General features: G+C 48.5%; 1 protein-coding gene, 1 long non-coding RNA gene and 2 other non-coding genes across 5 annotated transcripts; all 4 read left to right on the forward strand.

Moving 5' to 3' along the window:
* The first annotated feature begins 8,355 nt into the window (after window positions 1-8,355).
* On the forward strand, window positions 8,356-10,122 carry LOC118233147. Of its 2 annotated transcripts, XR_004766458.1 has the most exons (4): window positions 8,356-8,514; window positions 8,903-8,999; window positions 9,425-9,591; window positions 10,027-10,122. It is a non-coding gene; the product is annotated as an uncharacterized LOC118233147 (long non-coding RNA). The 2 variants fall into 2 exon arrangements; XR_004766457.1 differs by having other exon boundaries at window positions 9,425-10,122.
* LOC118234772 lies at window positions 9,154-9,287 on the forward strand. The gene has a single exon (XR_004766716.1). It is a non-coding gene; the product is annotated as a small nucleolar RNA SNORA9 (small nucleolar RNA).
* LOC118234773 lies at window positions 9,632-9,765 on the forward strand. The gene has a single exon (XR_004766717.1). It is a non-coding gene; the product is annotated as a small nucleolar RNA SNORA9 (small nucleolar RNA).
* An 875-nt stretch (window positions 10,123-10,997) lies between the features above and the next one.
* On the forward strand, window positions 10,998-17,086 carry si:dkey-154b15.1. Its single transcript, XM_035428032.1, has 4 exons — window positions 10,998-11,125; window positions 12,187-12,377; window positions 13,380-13,468; window positions 13,981-17,086. Exons 1-4 carry the CDS (start codon window positions 11,079-11,081, stop codon window positions 15,853-15,855), a joined length of 2,202 nt encoding a protein of 733 aa, XP_035283923.1. The 5' UTR covers window positions 10,998-11,078; the 3' UTR covers window positions 15,856-17,086.
* Window positions 17,087-17,598: the final 512 nt, after the last annotated feature.

Genomic DNA, 17,598 nt, shown 5'->3' on the forward strand with positions numbered 1-17,598 from the left:
CATAGAGGTCTCTTAGATTGCGGTGGACATGTTGTGCACAGTGTCATAGAGGTCTCTTAGATTGCGGTGGACATTTTGTGCACAGTGTCATAGAGGTCTCATAGATTGCGGTGGACATTTTGTGCACAGTGTCATAGAGGTCTCATAGATTGCGGTGGACATTTTGTGCACAGTGTCATAGAGGTCTCTTAGATTGCGGCGGACATGTTGGCCAGTGGGCTGCCAGGCTCCTGTGATGAGATTCCCGCCACAGTAAAACAAAAAAAAAAAAACCCACAGTTCATTCATCCCGTGACTTAATCTCCTTTCAGCGGGTGGAACTGCATGCATGTAAGAGCCGCATAAGACGATTTAAACATTAGGTAAGCATGCGGCTTTAAAAAAAAAAAAAAAAAAACTTAGCGGATTAGCGCCGTGGTTCTCATGTAGGGCTCACGCCCGTTTCGCTCAGCCGGCGGGAACCAGGAGGAACTCGGGCCTCTGCTATCGTCCCATAGTTTTCAGTTTTTCATACGCTGCACTCACCCCCTCATCCGCAGCCTCTCCACGACCCCTTTTTCACAGCGGCCTGCGTATTGGGCCTGCAGTCCCATTACATTACATTGCAGGCATTTAGCAGACGCTCTTATCCAGAGCAACTTACACAGCTTTTTCCACATCACATTGCATCCATTTACGCAGCTGGGTATATACTGAAGCAAAGCAGGTTCAGTACCTTGCTCAAGGCGTCCGACGGCAGTGTCCTACCTGGGAATTGAACCTGTGACCTTCAGGTTACAAGACCAGCTCCTGACCCATTATACTACACCGCATTATCTGTCCCATCCCAGGGTAAGCACGCCTGCTGGATGTGAACACCCTCCCCGGTTTCTGGCTCGGGCTACGCGCTGCTACCTCCCGCCGAGTTGTATCTGCACAGACAGAGGCGTGGCTCTGGGACCCGAGGCTGGAGGAGGTGCTGCACTAAGAGCTGGGGGTGGAGGAGGTGCTGCTCTAAGAGCTGGGGGTGGAGGAGGTGCTTCTCTAAGAGCTGGGGGTGGAGGAGGTGCTGCTCTAAGAGCTGGGGGTGGAGGAGGTGCTGCACTAGGAGCTGGGGGTGGAGGAGGTGCTGCTCAGAGAGCTGGGCATGAAGGAGGTGCTGCACGGAGAGCTGGGGGTGTAGGAGGTGTTGCTGGAAGAGCTGAGGGTGGAGGAGGTGCTACTAGGGGTGGAGGAGGTGCTGCTCGAAGAGTTGGGGGTGAACAAGGTGTTGCTCAAAGAGCTGGGGGTGAAGGAGGTGCTGCTCAGAGACCTGGGGGTGGAGGAGGTGCTGCTCGGAGACCTGGGGGTGTAGGAGGTGTTGCTGGAAGAGCTGAGGGATTGAGGAGGTGCTACTAGGGGTGGAGGAGGTGTTGCTCAAAGAGCTGGGAGTGGAGGAGGTGTTGCTCAAAGAGCTGGGGGTGGAGGAGGTGCTGCTCGGAGACCTGGGGGTGGAGGAGGTATAGTTCTGAAAGCCTGGGGTGGAGGAGGCATCACACTAAGTGCTGGAGAAGGGGAGGCATCATGCTTGGAGCTGTAGAACATTAGATGGGACCTGAACACACACACACACGCATGTGCACACAAACACATATACATAGAAACACACTCTCACACATACACACACACACACACACACATATACACACAGGCTTTGGTGGCGTGGGTTGATTCACACCACTCTATCGTGTTTTGAAATCCTCCCCCACTCACAGAGGAGGTCGTCTGTACGTAGGAGGAGGTGTGGAGGCGCCAGCAGTACAGCAGGGGTATGCCTGGGAAAGCGAGGTGCGGGTACTCTTCACAGTCTGGGACAGCGGTGGGTCACTGGGATGTTCTCCTGTCTCCACTCAAAACTGGGTGCTCAAGCAAACTGACTGACACACAGGGCTAACGTAGCCAGGCGTACAGAAAGAAAGGATTGTTCTCCTCTTGTGGACGCAGACAGCCTTCAAAAGTGCAATGGCCCTGTACCGGGAGAGCCCTCTGTTCCCAAGAAGTTTATATACTTAGAGAAATTGAGAACTAATCTGTTTTACAATGTTCTTTAGTTGAAGCATCAGCCCCCCCCCCCCCAAACCTCTCCCCCAATCCTGTCTGTAATGTTTGGTCGTAGCAATGTGTGGTCCAGTGGGAGTGCTGCGTTGTGTGTGAGAAAGAGAGAGAGAGAGAGAGAGAGAAACAGGGAGAGTGGGAGAGAAAGAGACAGAGAATGAGAGCCCATGTCTTCAACACTAAATGCTCCACAGAGATATTTACATCCTCCATGGCATAATTAACCGGCAGATGGAAATTTTGACATTTGCTTCTCGTCCGTTGGGAGAATTAAATTTGCACAGGCTGTGTTCCGCGTCCAATGTGGCTGCTTTGATGTCTCAGGGGGCTTTAATACATCGGTATCAAGATTAAACCTGCCAAAGATTAAAGGAAAAAGCGCTTTTTTAGAAACAGCTCTAATGATATTGATGGTGATAGTGTCTCCTCATGAAAGCTCGGAACACGGCATTCTGGGAAGTAAACAAAAAATGCCAGAAAAGGGTTGTTCTACGAGGGAAACGTAAAACACCAGCTACTGTAGAAAGCTGCACGCACTCTCAGACACGCGCATACATGCGGACACGCACACGCTCAGATGAAGACGGAGAAAGTTCTGTTTCCCAGTCTGTAAAGTAAAACAGGCTTGTGCAACACGTGCATGTGAGATGGATTCATTTTGACCTCTTTAGTCTCGGACTTAAAGTGGATTTTTAAAAAAATGCTACTTCACCCAGAAAAGGCCTGGGAATTAAGTCAGGTGGGAGTCAGCCTGTTTGTCTCCAGACATTTCTACAGTAAGGGCTCCAAAAACATTTCTGATTAGCCTTTTAGATTTCCTACAATGCCCTCTCCTTGCTGTTCCGTACTGGATGGGAGTAATTCGGTCTGTGGCATTCGGTCCGCCGGAGAGGCGGATTGGTCTCGGCTGCGTCGGCTGGTGGAGAGAGCACACGCACCTGGGCTGCGTTGGCCAATCAGCCCAGGTGCTTAAAGGGGCGCTGCTCTCCACAGTTTGGGGCCGAGACCGGGAGCGCAGTTACGATTTTCATAACTTTATTTTGTTAGTCAGAATCAACCCTCACAGAAAGCAAACCAGTCAGGGTTCATCCCTCAAAGACACTCCACCAATCAGGAATCTCCTTCACAGACATTGAACATCCACCCTGTACCAATCAGGAATCTGTATCACAGACATTGTACCAATCAGGACGAATCCTCGTCCACTGTGCACTGCGCCAATCGTAAACGCTTCTCGCTTGAAACGAAATTAATCGGAGATCCCGGCCATGGTCGTGGCGTCGTTCGGCAACCTTCCTCGCGGCCGACGAGCAGTCAGGCGTTCGGTACACCTTGTTCCCCCTCGCGCGCCGGATATTCTAATCGCCTCAAAGCCTCATGGGGACCGAGCCTCTCCTCCACGGAGCCTCGCGGGCCACTGACGCCGAGGGCTTCGGCCGGGTTATAAAACGCAGCGGAAAGTTAAAGCGCACAAACGCGCGCGTCCTTAAGACAACAGCATCATTGAGAGAGAGAGAGAGGGAGAGAGAGAGAGAGAATCACTTTCCGCGAAAACCGACAGGCTTAGCTTGGAAACGGATTAAACCGATTGGAGAAAAGTAGAGAGATGGAGGGAGGGAGGGAGGGAGGAGGGGAGTCACTCATGTTGTTGGCGTCTTAGTGCCTGCATGAAACACACCAGGTAAAGGCTGAGCGGAAGCATTTGTGAATTTGCCTGTGGGAAGGAAATGTTTTCCATTGGATTCCAGTCAGTCTGAGAGATGACTCATGCAATGCTTCTGATTGGCACCTTCTGACCTCTGACCTTATCTGCAACAGAACCCCATCGGGGGGGGGGGGGGGGGTTACACCATCCCTTTTGTTTCTGAAAGCACACACTACGCTTCACGGTCACGCCCAAAAATTCGAGAAGGATTTCTGAGACCATTTACAATCCCTTGTTGAGTTGCCGTCATGGTAACTCAAGGCTCGTGGATCTATTTACACAAGACGACGGAGCCACAGAGAGCTGGGAAAGAGCGTGTTTCAGGGAGGTCGGGGATAACAGGATTAGGGATACATACGCTCTGTCCTCAACACCGCACCTCTAAGAAACAAGCACGAAACCGTCCAGACCCACGACGCACCTCCTGCGCATGCGCCTCCAAAGGTCGTCCGTGAGTGAGTGAGTGTGTGAGTGAGTGAGTGAGTGAGTGAGTGAGTGTGTGAGTGAGTGAGTGAGTGAGTGAGTGTGTGAGTGTGTGAGTGAGTGAGTGACTGAGTGAGTGAGTGAGTGAGTGAGTGGGTGAGTGAGTGGGTGGGTGTGTGAGTGTGTGAGTGAGTGAGTGTGTGAGTGAGTGAGTGAGTGAGTGACTGAGTGAGTGAGTGAGTGAGTGACTGAGTGAGTGAGTGACCACAATTTGCGGCGCATAGCCCACAGCGGCAGTCCTGCGGCACTGTGGGAAAAAAACTCCATCGTTTTCTACCAAATACTCGGCAGAACAGAGCTCTCACCCGCCACACTACAGTCCGCGCTCCATAACAGCGGTCTTTTTCGGGCTGTACTCCACACAGGATTCTCAGTGATTCTGATGTATGCAGCGCCACTCCACCGTTGGTCACAGCGTGACGCGGCTGACTCATCGGGCTGGCGCCCGGGGCAGCCAGAAGGGCCGGTGTGGGCGAACGTGGCGTTTACGCGAAACGGAGTAACAGGAGGCGGGACTACCTCTCCCACACGTTGGCCGCCGGGCGAGGGTTTCTCGTTCCCTGATCCGTCCACCTCCTCCTCCTCCTCCTCCTCCTCTCCTTCAGGAGAAGGGTCTGTTAGCGTCGAAGGCGGTACGGAGTTTGGGGGGGGGGGGCGTCACTCAGGCGATGGTCACCGTGGTAACCTCAACACGGATGGGTGTGTGTGTGGGAATGAGGAAGCTGGGGAGCCCAGTTAATGGACTCGGAGATCTTAGCCTGAATCTCCATCACATGCCAGAGTTCAGCCGTGGACCACAGTCTGAGTGCGTTCCACGACAGACACGCACAGGGACGCGGCCAGCCAGAGGGGGATGTGTTTAAGGGTTTGATGTCAAGAATCGAATTACTTCCAGGCATTAGACACCACCTGATGTCCTGAAATTAAATAAAAAATTTATCAGGGAAAAAAAAAACTCTGTCCATGTTTGGCAAGCTCTATAATTTCCAACATGTACTCCATTTTGGCTCCTAGAACTCCTAAAACAAATTAAATCTCATAAAACAACATAAAACCCCACAGTCCTGCACAGTTGGTCTAACACAGGATGTGCCATGAAAGGCAAATGCTTCTACATTGCACGTCTTCCAAAAAAAAAAAAAAATGGTCAGAGATAATAACACCCCGGTGGTTTGCAATTTCACAATGTTAAAATGGCAGGCAATGTTATGACTCAGTTCTAATCAGGTAAAAGGGCTTCAGTGAATGTGCATGTGCACGTGCTTGTGCATGTGTATGATTACGTGCCAGTGTACATACTCTATGTATCGTGTACATAGACAAAGACTTATACAGGAAACTTCATTATTGTCCGCTTTAACATAATACATATATTAACAGCAACATTTTTCTTTATATACATCTTTTTTTTTTTACTTCACAAAAAAACCTATAATATTTTGCAATAATAGATTACGGCAGAGCTTCCCTTTAGAAGTTCTGGGCCTGCACTCTTCACAAAAAGTTTTAATTTAGAATGCACTACACAGCAAAACTAAATAAAGTTATAACAGTGCAGGCATGGGCAGTGATAAATGATGAATATACTGTAGCCCAGTGGCCAGGGGCTCAAGCCAAGAAAAAGGTCCCACCAACATCAGCACACTACATCATGACATTGTATGAAAACTCACTCTCTCACACATGCACGCACACCACACAGACACACACAGACTTGTGCGCGCCATGCGCCAGGATGGAAAATTTCAGTTGAAGGTGTCAGTGCGGTGATCGAATGTTCTGTTCACAGCAAACGTTAGCGTCACGTCACTCATGTGACAAGAGCAGCTGCTGCCCCCGTCGCCCTATCATCTGACATTTTAGTTTTATAATGACTACAACGATTTAATTAGGTTTAATAACAGTAATCATAATTATAACAATAACAGCAGAAACAACACGACAACAATAACAACAACACCACCACCACCACCACCAACAACAAGAACAACAAGAACAACAACAACAACAAGAACAAGAACAACAACAACAACAACAACAACAATAATAATAATAATATTTTTGGCTGGACCGCAACAGTGGGGCCAGCCCTACAAACGCAAATGCCTGTGACTGAGTGACTGAGTGACTGAGTGAGTTGGCCGAGTGATGAAGTTACACCATTGGTCGGCCGAGTTATGAAGTTACACCATTGGTCGGCCGGATCACGTGTGTTAGGTCCAGCCATAGGCTAGGTTTTGACCTGGTCATGTTTTATTTGGTCCAGAGGGGCATTTCAGCCAAGGAGGACAAAGGGGCAGTGGCTTGAGCCACTGTAGCCACCCCCCCTCTGCACGTCCCTGACTGTAACCCCATGTCAGCCTGAAGGTGTTCCTGCCATCTTCTGAGAGTGCAACATTCGCTAATCCGTCCCCTATGGCCTGGGCGTCCGTCAGTCCGTCAGTCCGTCAGCCATTCTGACAGGCAGGATTAGCGCAGCGAGATTTGTCAAATCTGCAGCCTCACAGAACATCCCAGGACATGGTGAGTCTGTAAGATGAGGATTGGCACTCCCGAAATACACGGGATTTAAACGGTGCTCGCGGCAGGGCGGGGAGGAGGGAGCGCAGGTGAGGGTGGCACGGGGGCAGTTCCCCACCCGGCCCAGAGGATTATGGGATGGCATCATTACTCCTGTGCTGATGAATTTTTAATGTGTATTATCTCACTTATGAATAGATATACAGTGTGTTCATTTACAAGGTGGCTAATGTGGGAGATATCGTAGGTCCAGTCAACATATGCAATTAACTTCCTGCAAATATTTCTACACTTCCTGAAATATATTTTCGTTTATCAGGCATTTGTTCATGGAATTGATATTCACAATGCATTTAGAAACAAATTATAGAGACTCTATAAATAACTGAGAGAGAGAGATGGGGACAATTTCAAAATTTACACGGTGCAATCATATTTTAAAAAATTTGATGATACAGCAAAGAAACAATGAGGCAGATGATCAGCCTTCATAGTGCCAAGAGGCGCCAAACAAGAGGGAGTGTGTGCCAGTGACGCATGGCACTGTCTAAGCTCTCTGCCTCCACCTGCAGGCGGTGATGGTGAATTTTACTCACGGTGCGTCGAATATCCTTTTTCAGCGCGATGAAAGGTTGACGCCCCAGATTTATGTTTGTTTTTTAGTGTCAGTTTGCAACACATAAACAGATAATGTTGCTATCAAAGTTCTGACACAAATCAGGGCACAGCTGGAGGTTAATCACTGATAGAGAGATGGATCGTGGTATCTCTCTCACTCTCTCACCTTTGGTAAAGCAAGTGTCTGACAATGAGGATCAGAAATACACACCTATTTTCTCTATGCTGCAGTGTATGGTCGGCTATCTATTTTTATAGCAAATGCTGCTCTTATAGATAAGGAAGTAGATCTGTCCATCATTTTACATCAGCTTAAAGTTGTATTTTATACATTGCCCGTCATTCTAATTTACTTTCCGAGCTATAGTAACTTGTTAATGTGCAGAACAGCAGTGTTCATTTCCACTAAGTTAGATTCTGTAACTGCTATTTCGCACAGGTGCTCTGTGTCACATTTACTGTAAGAGTTGTTGTAACGCACACATAAAAATGTTAAGCAGCGTACAATAATATTAACGCAATGGAACGCAATGGCATGTTCGCATACATTCATTCTTTTGGCAGTATATTTAGCGACTGTGTGAAAATAAATATTGCACAAGGCTCTCACTTGGGGTGACAGCGCAGCGCGTTCCTTAGGGAAGCGGGCTCGTACCCCCCAGGTTGTTAGTTTGACTCTCAGGTAGGGCACTGCTGCAGACGTACCTTGAAATAAGGCACTTAACCTGAATTGTATAATTGTATGTAAGCTGCACGAGTTGTTCTGAATAAGAGCATCTGCTACGAAGAAAATCAGGCGTTAATACACCTGCATTAACCTGTTTTTAAATAATAAACAATGTTTGAAAATGTGTTTGGTTCAACACACTTTATTGCTGCTAAATGTTTACGCATTGCCCCTTCAGGAGTATTGGCACTTCCGGCTTCGGAGTGTCCAGCGCATGCGCAAAAGCTAGTTTAAATACGTCGGAACTCCCATTGTACAGTTCTCTCCAGTGTACGGCTCTTAGAGCGTGTGCTGTCTGTCTATGCAACAAATGGAAATGGAGAAAATCGCCAGTGGAACGTGTCTCTCGTGTTTACAGTCGGAGATCAGAGAGTTCACCTCTTCGCTGGTATGACCATTATTCATTTGTTGATTTCGTGATTAAAATGCTGGTATTTTGAAATGTGTACCCAGCACGTTGCATGTTCTGCTCGCGAAACATAGCTGTATTGGTGTCAACTTATTAGCTAGATAACGTACTTATTTATTGCTTTTATTCTATTTTAATGGCTTGTTCCATTCCGAAAATTGTAGGTAGTAACTTGGAGCTGTTCTGCTTTTTTGTTAGTTTCTGTGTTAACCAAGTTAACTGACTTGGGTCACGCCACGTGGATTTAGTCACCTAGAAAGTTTGCTGGTATAGCTGAAAGACTAACTTCGTAACATTTTTAACATGATAGAAGTATTAGGACTCCACTAATTGCATGTTTTAACCATGTTTTCAATGCGTTTTTCAGTCCTGTAGGTAGTTCGCTTCGAGCCTCCGCTAGCGAGATGGATTGAGTCGCCTTTTCCGGATGCACGTGTGGACATGGAGAACAAAATGGAGTTTGGGTAATTGTAGTCTTGTTTATTAATCACCGTAGTGACACGGATATGTTTCTTGTACGGGTTCAATACGCATTTTTTTGCCAGTGATATCTGTGCCGTAGTTGCGTGCGCACCACTGAGCTGTTTCACGGTTCATTGGTGCGCACTGCGCGGAGTTGTGCAGGCCGTTCAGCGAGGCTGGGCCTGCTCTGTGGCCCGTGTCCTTTCCTGTGGTGTCTGCTAGAGAGACCGGGGCGGTTTGAGGCTTTGCTGTCAGTCTCCGCGGCAAGGTTATATAAACCTCGGACAACGCTCACTATCCCAACGTTTGGCAATACCTCATTTCGACCAGTTTGTTTACAATATAACCCACAGTATGTCTTTGGAAAAAGTGCTCTACGTTAAATAAATGCCTATTTGCGTAACACCCCTACTCCTTTTCATTCTAGGATCTCCACAGGTGCCGTGAGCACTAACTGAAGACTGCTTGGGGAGCAAGGTGGAGTTCCCTGCCGCCACAGGCAGTTGGGTGCCTGGCTACTGTCCCTGTTGAAGGTCTGGCGTCGGCCAGCTACCTTTTTGGGTGTCTGAATTTGTGACCCGCGTGGCTGTGTAGGTATGTCGGCTCAGTGGTACGGCTCCTCCCGTGTGACCACCTGCAGGCCGTTCAGCGAGGCTGGGCCTGCTCTGTGGCCCGTGTCCTTTCCTGTGGTGTCTGCTAGAGAGACCGGGGCGGTTTGAGGCTTTGCTGTCAGTCTCCGCGGCAAGGTTATATAAACCTCGGACACCGACGTACTCCCGCTGATCGCCCTGCCCACCTCAGACTGCGATGTAGGGTGACGGGCTTTCACCGGCATTGGAAACGAAGCTTTTATTCTACAAACGGTTCCTTTTGTTTTAATGTAGATTGTGTCTTAAGACCTGTTCAAATGACTGCTTTAATTCAGAACCATGTTTTTTGAACTTAAACTTTTAAAGGTGAATGTTTGTGTAGATGCGAAGATTGCCCAGAGTGCGATTTTTCTCCAGCAGTACTGTTTCTTGTCCACAGGTGGCAGCACACGCAGGGAGGAGTGACGTCCAGCGCATTGATGTGAAATGTTGAGCTTTTAACTAACTCTGAATAAATTTTTTTTTACTACATTAAGCATGGTTGTCATTTATTCAGCTTAAACCACTGTGGACTGAAACCCTTCTGTTTTGATTTTACTTGCACATTAAAGAAGTTGCGCAATACTTCAGTCATTGCTGGTTGCATGAGAGATCAGTGGATATTACTCGTAATCTTCAAGGAAAGGTGGTGGTGTTGGAGCATAACTGGACTCACCAAACTGGTAAAAGGGATGTGGTAAAATTATTTTACCTGTTGGCACATTGTCTTTATTTGGGAATTGGCAACAGGCTAGCCATGTATGGTTTGGCTGAATGGCTTTTCTGAAGTTAGTGGTTGTACTCACTGTGCCCTTCAAAACTTGGAAATTTGATCATTGTATAATAGTGATTTAAAAAAAAAAAAACTTTGCATTTCAAAAGCTTGTATCCCCTTAACATATTAGGCTGCAATGGCATGTTTTAGGCTGGCTAAGCCTCTGGGTGCTCCAGGTCCAGGGTAGACAATGGTGCTGTACTGGGGCCTTCAAAATAGTGCTGCAATTGTGTGTGGATGGTGTGTCCTGGGCTTGTGGGTCCCACTAAGATATTTTCATGGGGTCAAAAATCCCTGCCGGTGTCCCTGAGTTCAGGATTTTAGTTGCACTAGTGCCTGGGAGTCAGGTGTGAATACAGTCTGGCCAATCAGTAGCACTAATTGTTCAGCAGATTACCTGGGGGGAGAGAAAACCAGGGCCGGATTTGGATTCCAGGTCCAGATTTGAGTATCCATGCACTGGTGAAAATAATTGTGACGTTGAAATTGATTCGTGGTTTTACGCAGCATATTGGTGGAAAACACTGGACAGTACAGCACGTACCCTGTTACCGTTTCGCTCTCATAAACAAAAGAATCTGACAACTGGTTATGCTAGCGTACCCAAGTGGCTAACTAGTGACGTCAGAGGATCACTTTTACTTTCGTTTCATCCGAAACGCGATGGATAACGAACGATGAACGAGGGCGCACAGCTACTAGTCCCCATGTTGGACGCGAGAAGGTAACCGTGTTGTTTCCCTGTATTCCTCCTTTGTAAAAATGACAAGTTGGACGGAAATGCAACTTCCAGACGCACTTCTGTTTTGGAGAATTCGTTGAAGTCCGAATACTCAGCTCTCCAAACGTTAGCCTACTTTTAACGACTTCAAGGCGGATAATTTCGATCATCGCTGAACTTTTGTGGCTATAATTTAAGCCTAACAGGTTCAGATGGACGCTTTCCCTGCACGTATTATGTTAGAGTACATTCTTACTCGTTCTAGTTGTCCAGCAAAGACGCGTCGATGTGTTGCGTTCAAAGCAGACTATTTCCCTGTTTCGCTTTCATTTAGTGTCTTGCGAAGTTATTCACGCTTGAGTCGAAAGAGTATTTTCATTTTTAACCTAAATAATAAACGTAAGCAATGTCCTAGCCAGTTGACGCTTACGTTTTTGTTATTTGTTATTTCGAGGTTAATTCTATGCTGTGATAATCTTCTATGTCACAGTTTTGACCTGTTATTGATTGTTAACGTCTGGCCCATAATTCAGTGACGTCTCATTTTACGTGATTGTTTTGTTTATAAAGCAGCAAGATTGCCACCTGTGATAGGAATGCGGTCAGACAAAGCCATTAATTCCTGGCAGTATGTGTCTTTATAGTATGTGTGTTAAAGGGCAGTAATTGTGTAGTGTAATGGGTTAGGAGCTGTCTTCTAACCTAAAGGTCCCAGTTTTGATTCCCAGGTGGGACACTGCCTCTGTAGTCTTGAGCAAGGTACCTGCCCTGTATTGCTTTAGTATATATCCAGCTATGTAAAAAAAGCATTGTGTAAGTCACCCTGGATACGAGTGTCTGCTAAATGCCTGTAATGTAAAAATGGAGTGTGGGAGGATTGTTCCAGTGTAAACATTCCTTAAAATGATAGTTGATTTCCCCTTTTTTAAGCACTTAAAAAAGCCATTCTGATTAAAAAATGAGGGTTTGAAGTGTAACTTTAGGATGTAGTCGGCTGTGTTTGATGTTCTGACACACTTGTAGTTGTGGAAAAAAAAATTGCTCTTTGTTGTTCTTCATTCAAGCATCGCCATGGATGCAGGCTTCACTGCCGTAGAAGTCCGCGGTGTTCCACGCAAGCTTCCAGAAGATCGGATGATTGACAAGCTGACGATTCACTTCCTGCGGCCTCGGAACGGGGGCGGGGAGGTGCTCAGGGTGGTGTACTCCGACCAAGCTCCACACCGGGCGTTTGTCGTTTTCGAGCGTCCAGAAGGTAATGTGGACTACGTGTTCCAGACAGCGGTGGGGGTGGGTGGGTGGGATCAAAGACTTTACATTTACCTAAAGAGACAAACAATTGTGATATTAGTATTGATGTGATCTGGTCAATAATGTTAGTGTTGAAACCAGCAACAGCTTTTTAATCCTCTTTTTTTTCAACCTTTTTTTTGAAAGTTGGGCAAACAGCGCTCTATGCAGCTTGAGCAGACAGACTGCAGGCGTCTGACTGAATAGAGGAGTAGTGGCTTTTGTAGAGGGGGGGGGGGGTGGTAATGCTAATTTATCCCCACCAGACTACTGGCCGCAGGTTGCTCTCACACAGTCACAGATTTGAGTGCTATGCTGCTCTGAAAAGCAGTGTTTCAGCTGAATGCCCCACCCAGGAGACCCCCCCTAGAGAAAAAAATATTTCCATTCATTATGGCAGTGAAAAATAAAGATCAGTATTGCTCCCTTTGAACCTCTTTCTGGGGTTATTTTCTCTCTAGCCGCGTTTCCACCAAAAGTACCCGGAACTTTCAGTCCAAAGGAACTACATTTCAAGGAACTAAAAGGTTCCTTCAGCCAATGGTTGTCTGTGTTTCCACCGCGGTCTAAAGTCCCGCGAAGATTAGACAAATTAGCCCACTGACGTATGAAAAAGCGACGTCGTCGGTCCATCTGTCCTATGATTTCCTCTGTAACCCCATACTACCACCGAAGTAGCCTACATTATTTTCTAATAACCGGGACAGCCCGGAGGGGTTTATTCCACTTATATACAACGGGTTACCAACAATGACTAAATATGGTTACTTTTGTATTTATTGATTTTTATCTATTTAATCACCTGGAATTGAAATATTCTTCTGCAGCCGTTTGGGCATATTTTACCGTTGTCAAGCAAAACTGTCATTGGTAGTTGAACTTGGACCATTGTTATGCAACAAATAGGATATAACGGGCTAATAGTCAGATTGTAACTGTTTCACTCCCTCTCCCTGTGCCCCTGCAGTGGCGGCTCGTGTCCTGCAGAGGGCGCACGTGCTGCAGTTGGAGGGGCAGTCTTTTCCCCTGACGGTCCGCCCGGGGGAGCATGCTGAGGTACGGCCTTGAAGCCTGGCATTGCCCCCGGAGTTCGGTTGCTCGGTTACGCAGGAGTCCCTCTGCTCAGCTCATATGCTGCTAGTGGACTTTCCGCTGCGGTGTAGAAGCCAGAGAGCCAATGCTTGAAATCTGGAGGTTGCATGTTTGAATCCTAGCTGTTGCACTCCCGTTGTACCTTTGAGTAGCGTACTGCTCTTATCTGATGTGCTGTAGCACACGTTAAGTTGTATAAATTTGTAATATAAGAATAATTATACAAGGGACTCAGGATTCCCGGGTAGGACACAGCCGTTGTACCCTTGAGCAAGGTACCTAACCTGTCTTGCTTCATAGTATATATCCAGCTGTATGAATGGATGGAATGTACATGCTGTGTAAAAGTTGTGGAAGTGGATCTGGATAAGAGCATCTGCTAAATACCTGTAATGTAATGTAAGTGTGTTTGTGCTTTTGTATTTGAGAGGACATTCTCAGCACTTTTATGTGTGTGTGTATGTGTGTGTGTTTAGGTGGACCTGCCTGTGAGAGCCACGCTGGACCTGCGGCAGTTTCGGGATCAGGACGCCGCGCTCTCTATCCTGAGGAGGCACGGGTTCAAGGTGAACCGGCAGCACCCCGGGCAGGCGCTGCTGGAGGGGACCTTCCTCAGTTTGAGCGCCGCTAGGGTCAGACTGGCGGAGCTGCTCGCCTCCGAAGGCCAATCGCGGAGCTTGTACCCCGAGCCCCGCCCCAGCGTCCTCTCCCAGGGAGCGGTGGACAAATGGGGACTCTCATCAAACGCAGACATGTCATACAGGCTGAACGGGGCCAAGGTGGATGCTGGGAGTTGGAGTCCTAAGGATGCCAAGCAATCGCCTACTTCCTTTTCCTCCGTCACCCCGTCCCGCGTCCCATCGCCCGGCTCCGCGGCCAGCTTCCTGTACGATTCCCCCCCGGGGGGCCGGCCCTCGGCCAGCCCCCACCACCGCGACCACGCCTCCTACGAAGGCCAATCGCAGAGCTCATACCTTGAGCCCCGCCCCAGCGTCCTCTCCGAGGGAGGGGCGGACAAATGGGGACTCTCATCAAACGCAGACATGTCATACAGGCTGAACGGTGCCAAGGTGGATGCTAGGAGTTGGAGTCCTAAGGAGGCCAAGCAATTGCCTACTTCCTTTTCCTCCGTCACCCCGTCCCGTGTCCCATCGCCCGGCTCCGCGGCCAGCTTCCTATACGATTCCCCCCCGGGGGGCCAGCCCTCGGCCAGCCCCCACCACCGCGACCACGCCTCCTACGAAGGCCAATCGCAGAGCTCATACCTTGAGCCCCGCCCCAGCGTCCTCTCCGAGGGAGGGGCGGCTAAATGGGGACTCTCATCGGAAGCAGACATGTCATACAGGCTGAACGGTGCCAAGGTGGATGCTGGGAGATGGAGTCCTAAGGATGCCAAGCAATCGCCTACTTCCTTTTCCTCCGTCACCCCGTCCCGCGTCCCATCGCCCGGCTCCGCGGCCAGCTTCCTGTACGATTCCCCCCCGGGGGGCCGGCCCTCGGCCAGCCCCCGTGACCGCGCCTCCTTCGCGGTGGACACCCACGCGCTCCGCTACGCTGGCTCCTTCCGCAACGACGAGGTCCAAGAGATCCTGCAGGAGCACGGCGTGCAGATGGAGGTGCAGCACGTGGACGGTTCGGGGGTCAGCACCGTGGTGCTGGCGGGCCGCCACGCGCCGCAGGCCGAGGACAAGCTGGCGGGGCTCCTGAGGGAGGTGCAGGCGGGCCTCCGCACCCAGGAGATCCCCCTCTCCTCCATGAGCCAGGAGCGACAGCGCCAGGTCGGCCAGCTCGCCCTGAAGCTCGGAGGCATTTACAAGGTTCTGGTGCTCCAGACGGGCGACGCCCTCCAGCTGGTGGGCTCCTCCAGCAAGAGCTACGAGCTGAAGCAGAGGATTCTGGGAGAGGAGGGGAGTCGGCCCTCCTCCAGGCGGGAGGGCGTGGAGCAGGAGCGCGGCAGGCAGCCCGGAAGGAGCGCCTCGTTGCCACGGCGACCCGCCAGGGAGGGCGCGAGAGACTCGGGCCCCGGCTCCGCGGCGGCCGGAGGGTACGACCCGTCGAAATACGACCAGGGGCCGGGGGGCAAGGGGCCCGGGCGAGGGGGCCGCGCGGACCCCACCCCGCCAACGGACCCCCGAAGAAAGAGAAGCGTCTCGGAGTCCCGCTCCAAAGAGAAGGAGGGCAGAGCCACGCCAGGGCAAGGGGATAACCACAGGGTGCCCCCTGCTGGCGCTTCAACAACACCGGAGAAAGAACAAACCTCAAAAAAGAAAAGTGGCCCAACTATGTTGAAAAATCTATTTCAACCACCACAGTTTATAGATAGGAATTTCTTACGTAAAAAGAAGAGCTAATTGAATTAATGAGCGCAGTCGAAAAACTAGCGGACGGGAACACTTTTATGCTTCAGATCAGGGGAAGGGAATAAATCCATTCTACTGAAAATGAAGTTAATATCAACATGCTGTCTCCACTGTTAATAGAAGAACTAGATTCGATCTGCTCCAGTGCTCTGTTGCCTTGGATACGTTAGACCAGTGAACATATGCACACCTGTCACCTGTAAATGTGCCCCATCTTTAGTGTTGTTTTTAACAATATGACCAGTGGCTGGTATCCAGGGTGTTGAAAAAACAAACAACTGCACGTGCAAAAAAGGGGATTATTTGAAGGCTAATGATGCTATGAACCGACTGTATATGTGAACAGCCTACTGGTATTTGCTTGTGAAAGACATTTCTCATTCACATTGGTGTTATTCGGCTTCTACCGGTTAGAAATCTGTCCAATGTTTGAAGCAAAGCAAGCTTGCCCAGAACCATAACACGAAACACCTAGCATAAAAAAAATAATTTAATGATTCATCAAAACTACTTTAGAGTCTAGATGCCGGATGTATTTTGCAGAGCTTCCTCTAGTCTCTCTTATGAGGAATGCAGTTATAATTCTAACTAAATTCTAACTTCTAAATTCTCCTCCTCGTGAGTAATTATGGGATTAGTACCATATTATCTAACTCCCTCTGTGTGTAACTGCATACCCATAATGCTTTGAGAACATATCCTGCATCACCACCCTTTTACTGACGCTTTGACCTAGTAAGCACCATGTGACAAAGTGGTGAACACCAGACCTGGGTGGATTCAAATACCTTTCTACGCCAGCGTATTGGAACCAAAGAAATACTCTCATAAAGTGCAAACCCCACCTTCTGGTCACATTAGCAGGCTCAGTTACACCAGGCAAGATCAATAGAGCACAGAAAAGTATTTGAATCCAAAACAATATGTATGTATTTCACCCAGGTCTGGTGAACACATACCTCTTGGGAATCGAACACACAGCTGAGCTGAAATCTTGACTGCCAATGTTATGTGCTACATTTACTTTATATGTGTTTATGTGTCATTCACATTCCTGTCTCACACGTGGGTGAATAAACAAATTATGGAATTATACTTTCCTAAAATCAGAAGTGGTTATCTGTATTGTTGCTTGAAATTAAATTATTAAAAAAAAAATCTTGGAGTATACACTGTGCTTCCTCTGTTGTGTTTATATTAAACGTTGGGAAACCAAAACTTCTCCAAATGCCTTGTGAATTGAGGAGACCCTTTGTAGTCTGTTCAGTGATTAACTGAAGTATAATCTCGCCTAAGGTTTGTTCAGGAGTGTGATTGTATAGTTCAGCCACCAGATGGTGGGCTTGCGCCATTGTCCTTAAAGCCTGTATTCGAGTGCATAAATGACTGTTGGAAATGATTGTACACACAATGTTTGAACGGTGTTCTGCTGAAAATAATGACCCCCCCCCCCCCCCACCCGCAGTTCATTAAAATGCTTTTTTTTGACATCACCGGTCACATGGCCTTACAGGTTAATTCCAAAAAAAGATTACTGTAAAAACCGGAGTGAGGTAAACTGAAACCAGCTCTCCTGTACGAAGGGTAGCTCCACTGACTCGTGTGACTGTGTCACTGTCTCGCTCGGCTAATTTTTTTTATTTTTAGTCTCCCTTCGGCGTCTGTCTCGCGGAGTATTTCTGTGCGTCCGTCAGCACGCGGCCTGCTCGTCGCAGAAGCCGCGCGGCCAATGAG

Source organism: Anguilla anguilla, chromosome 8, assembly GCF_013347855.1.
Source record: "Anguilla anguilla isolate fAngAng1 chromosome 8, fAngAng1.pri, whole genome shotgun sequence".
Lineage (NCBI taxonomy): Eukaryota > Metazoa > Chordata > Actinopteri > Anguilliformes > Anguillidae > Anguilla > Anguilla anguilla.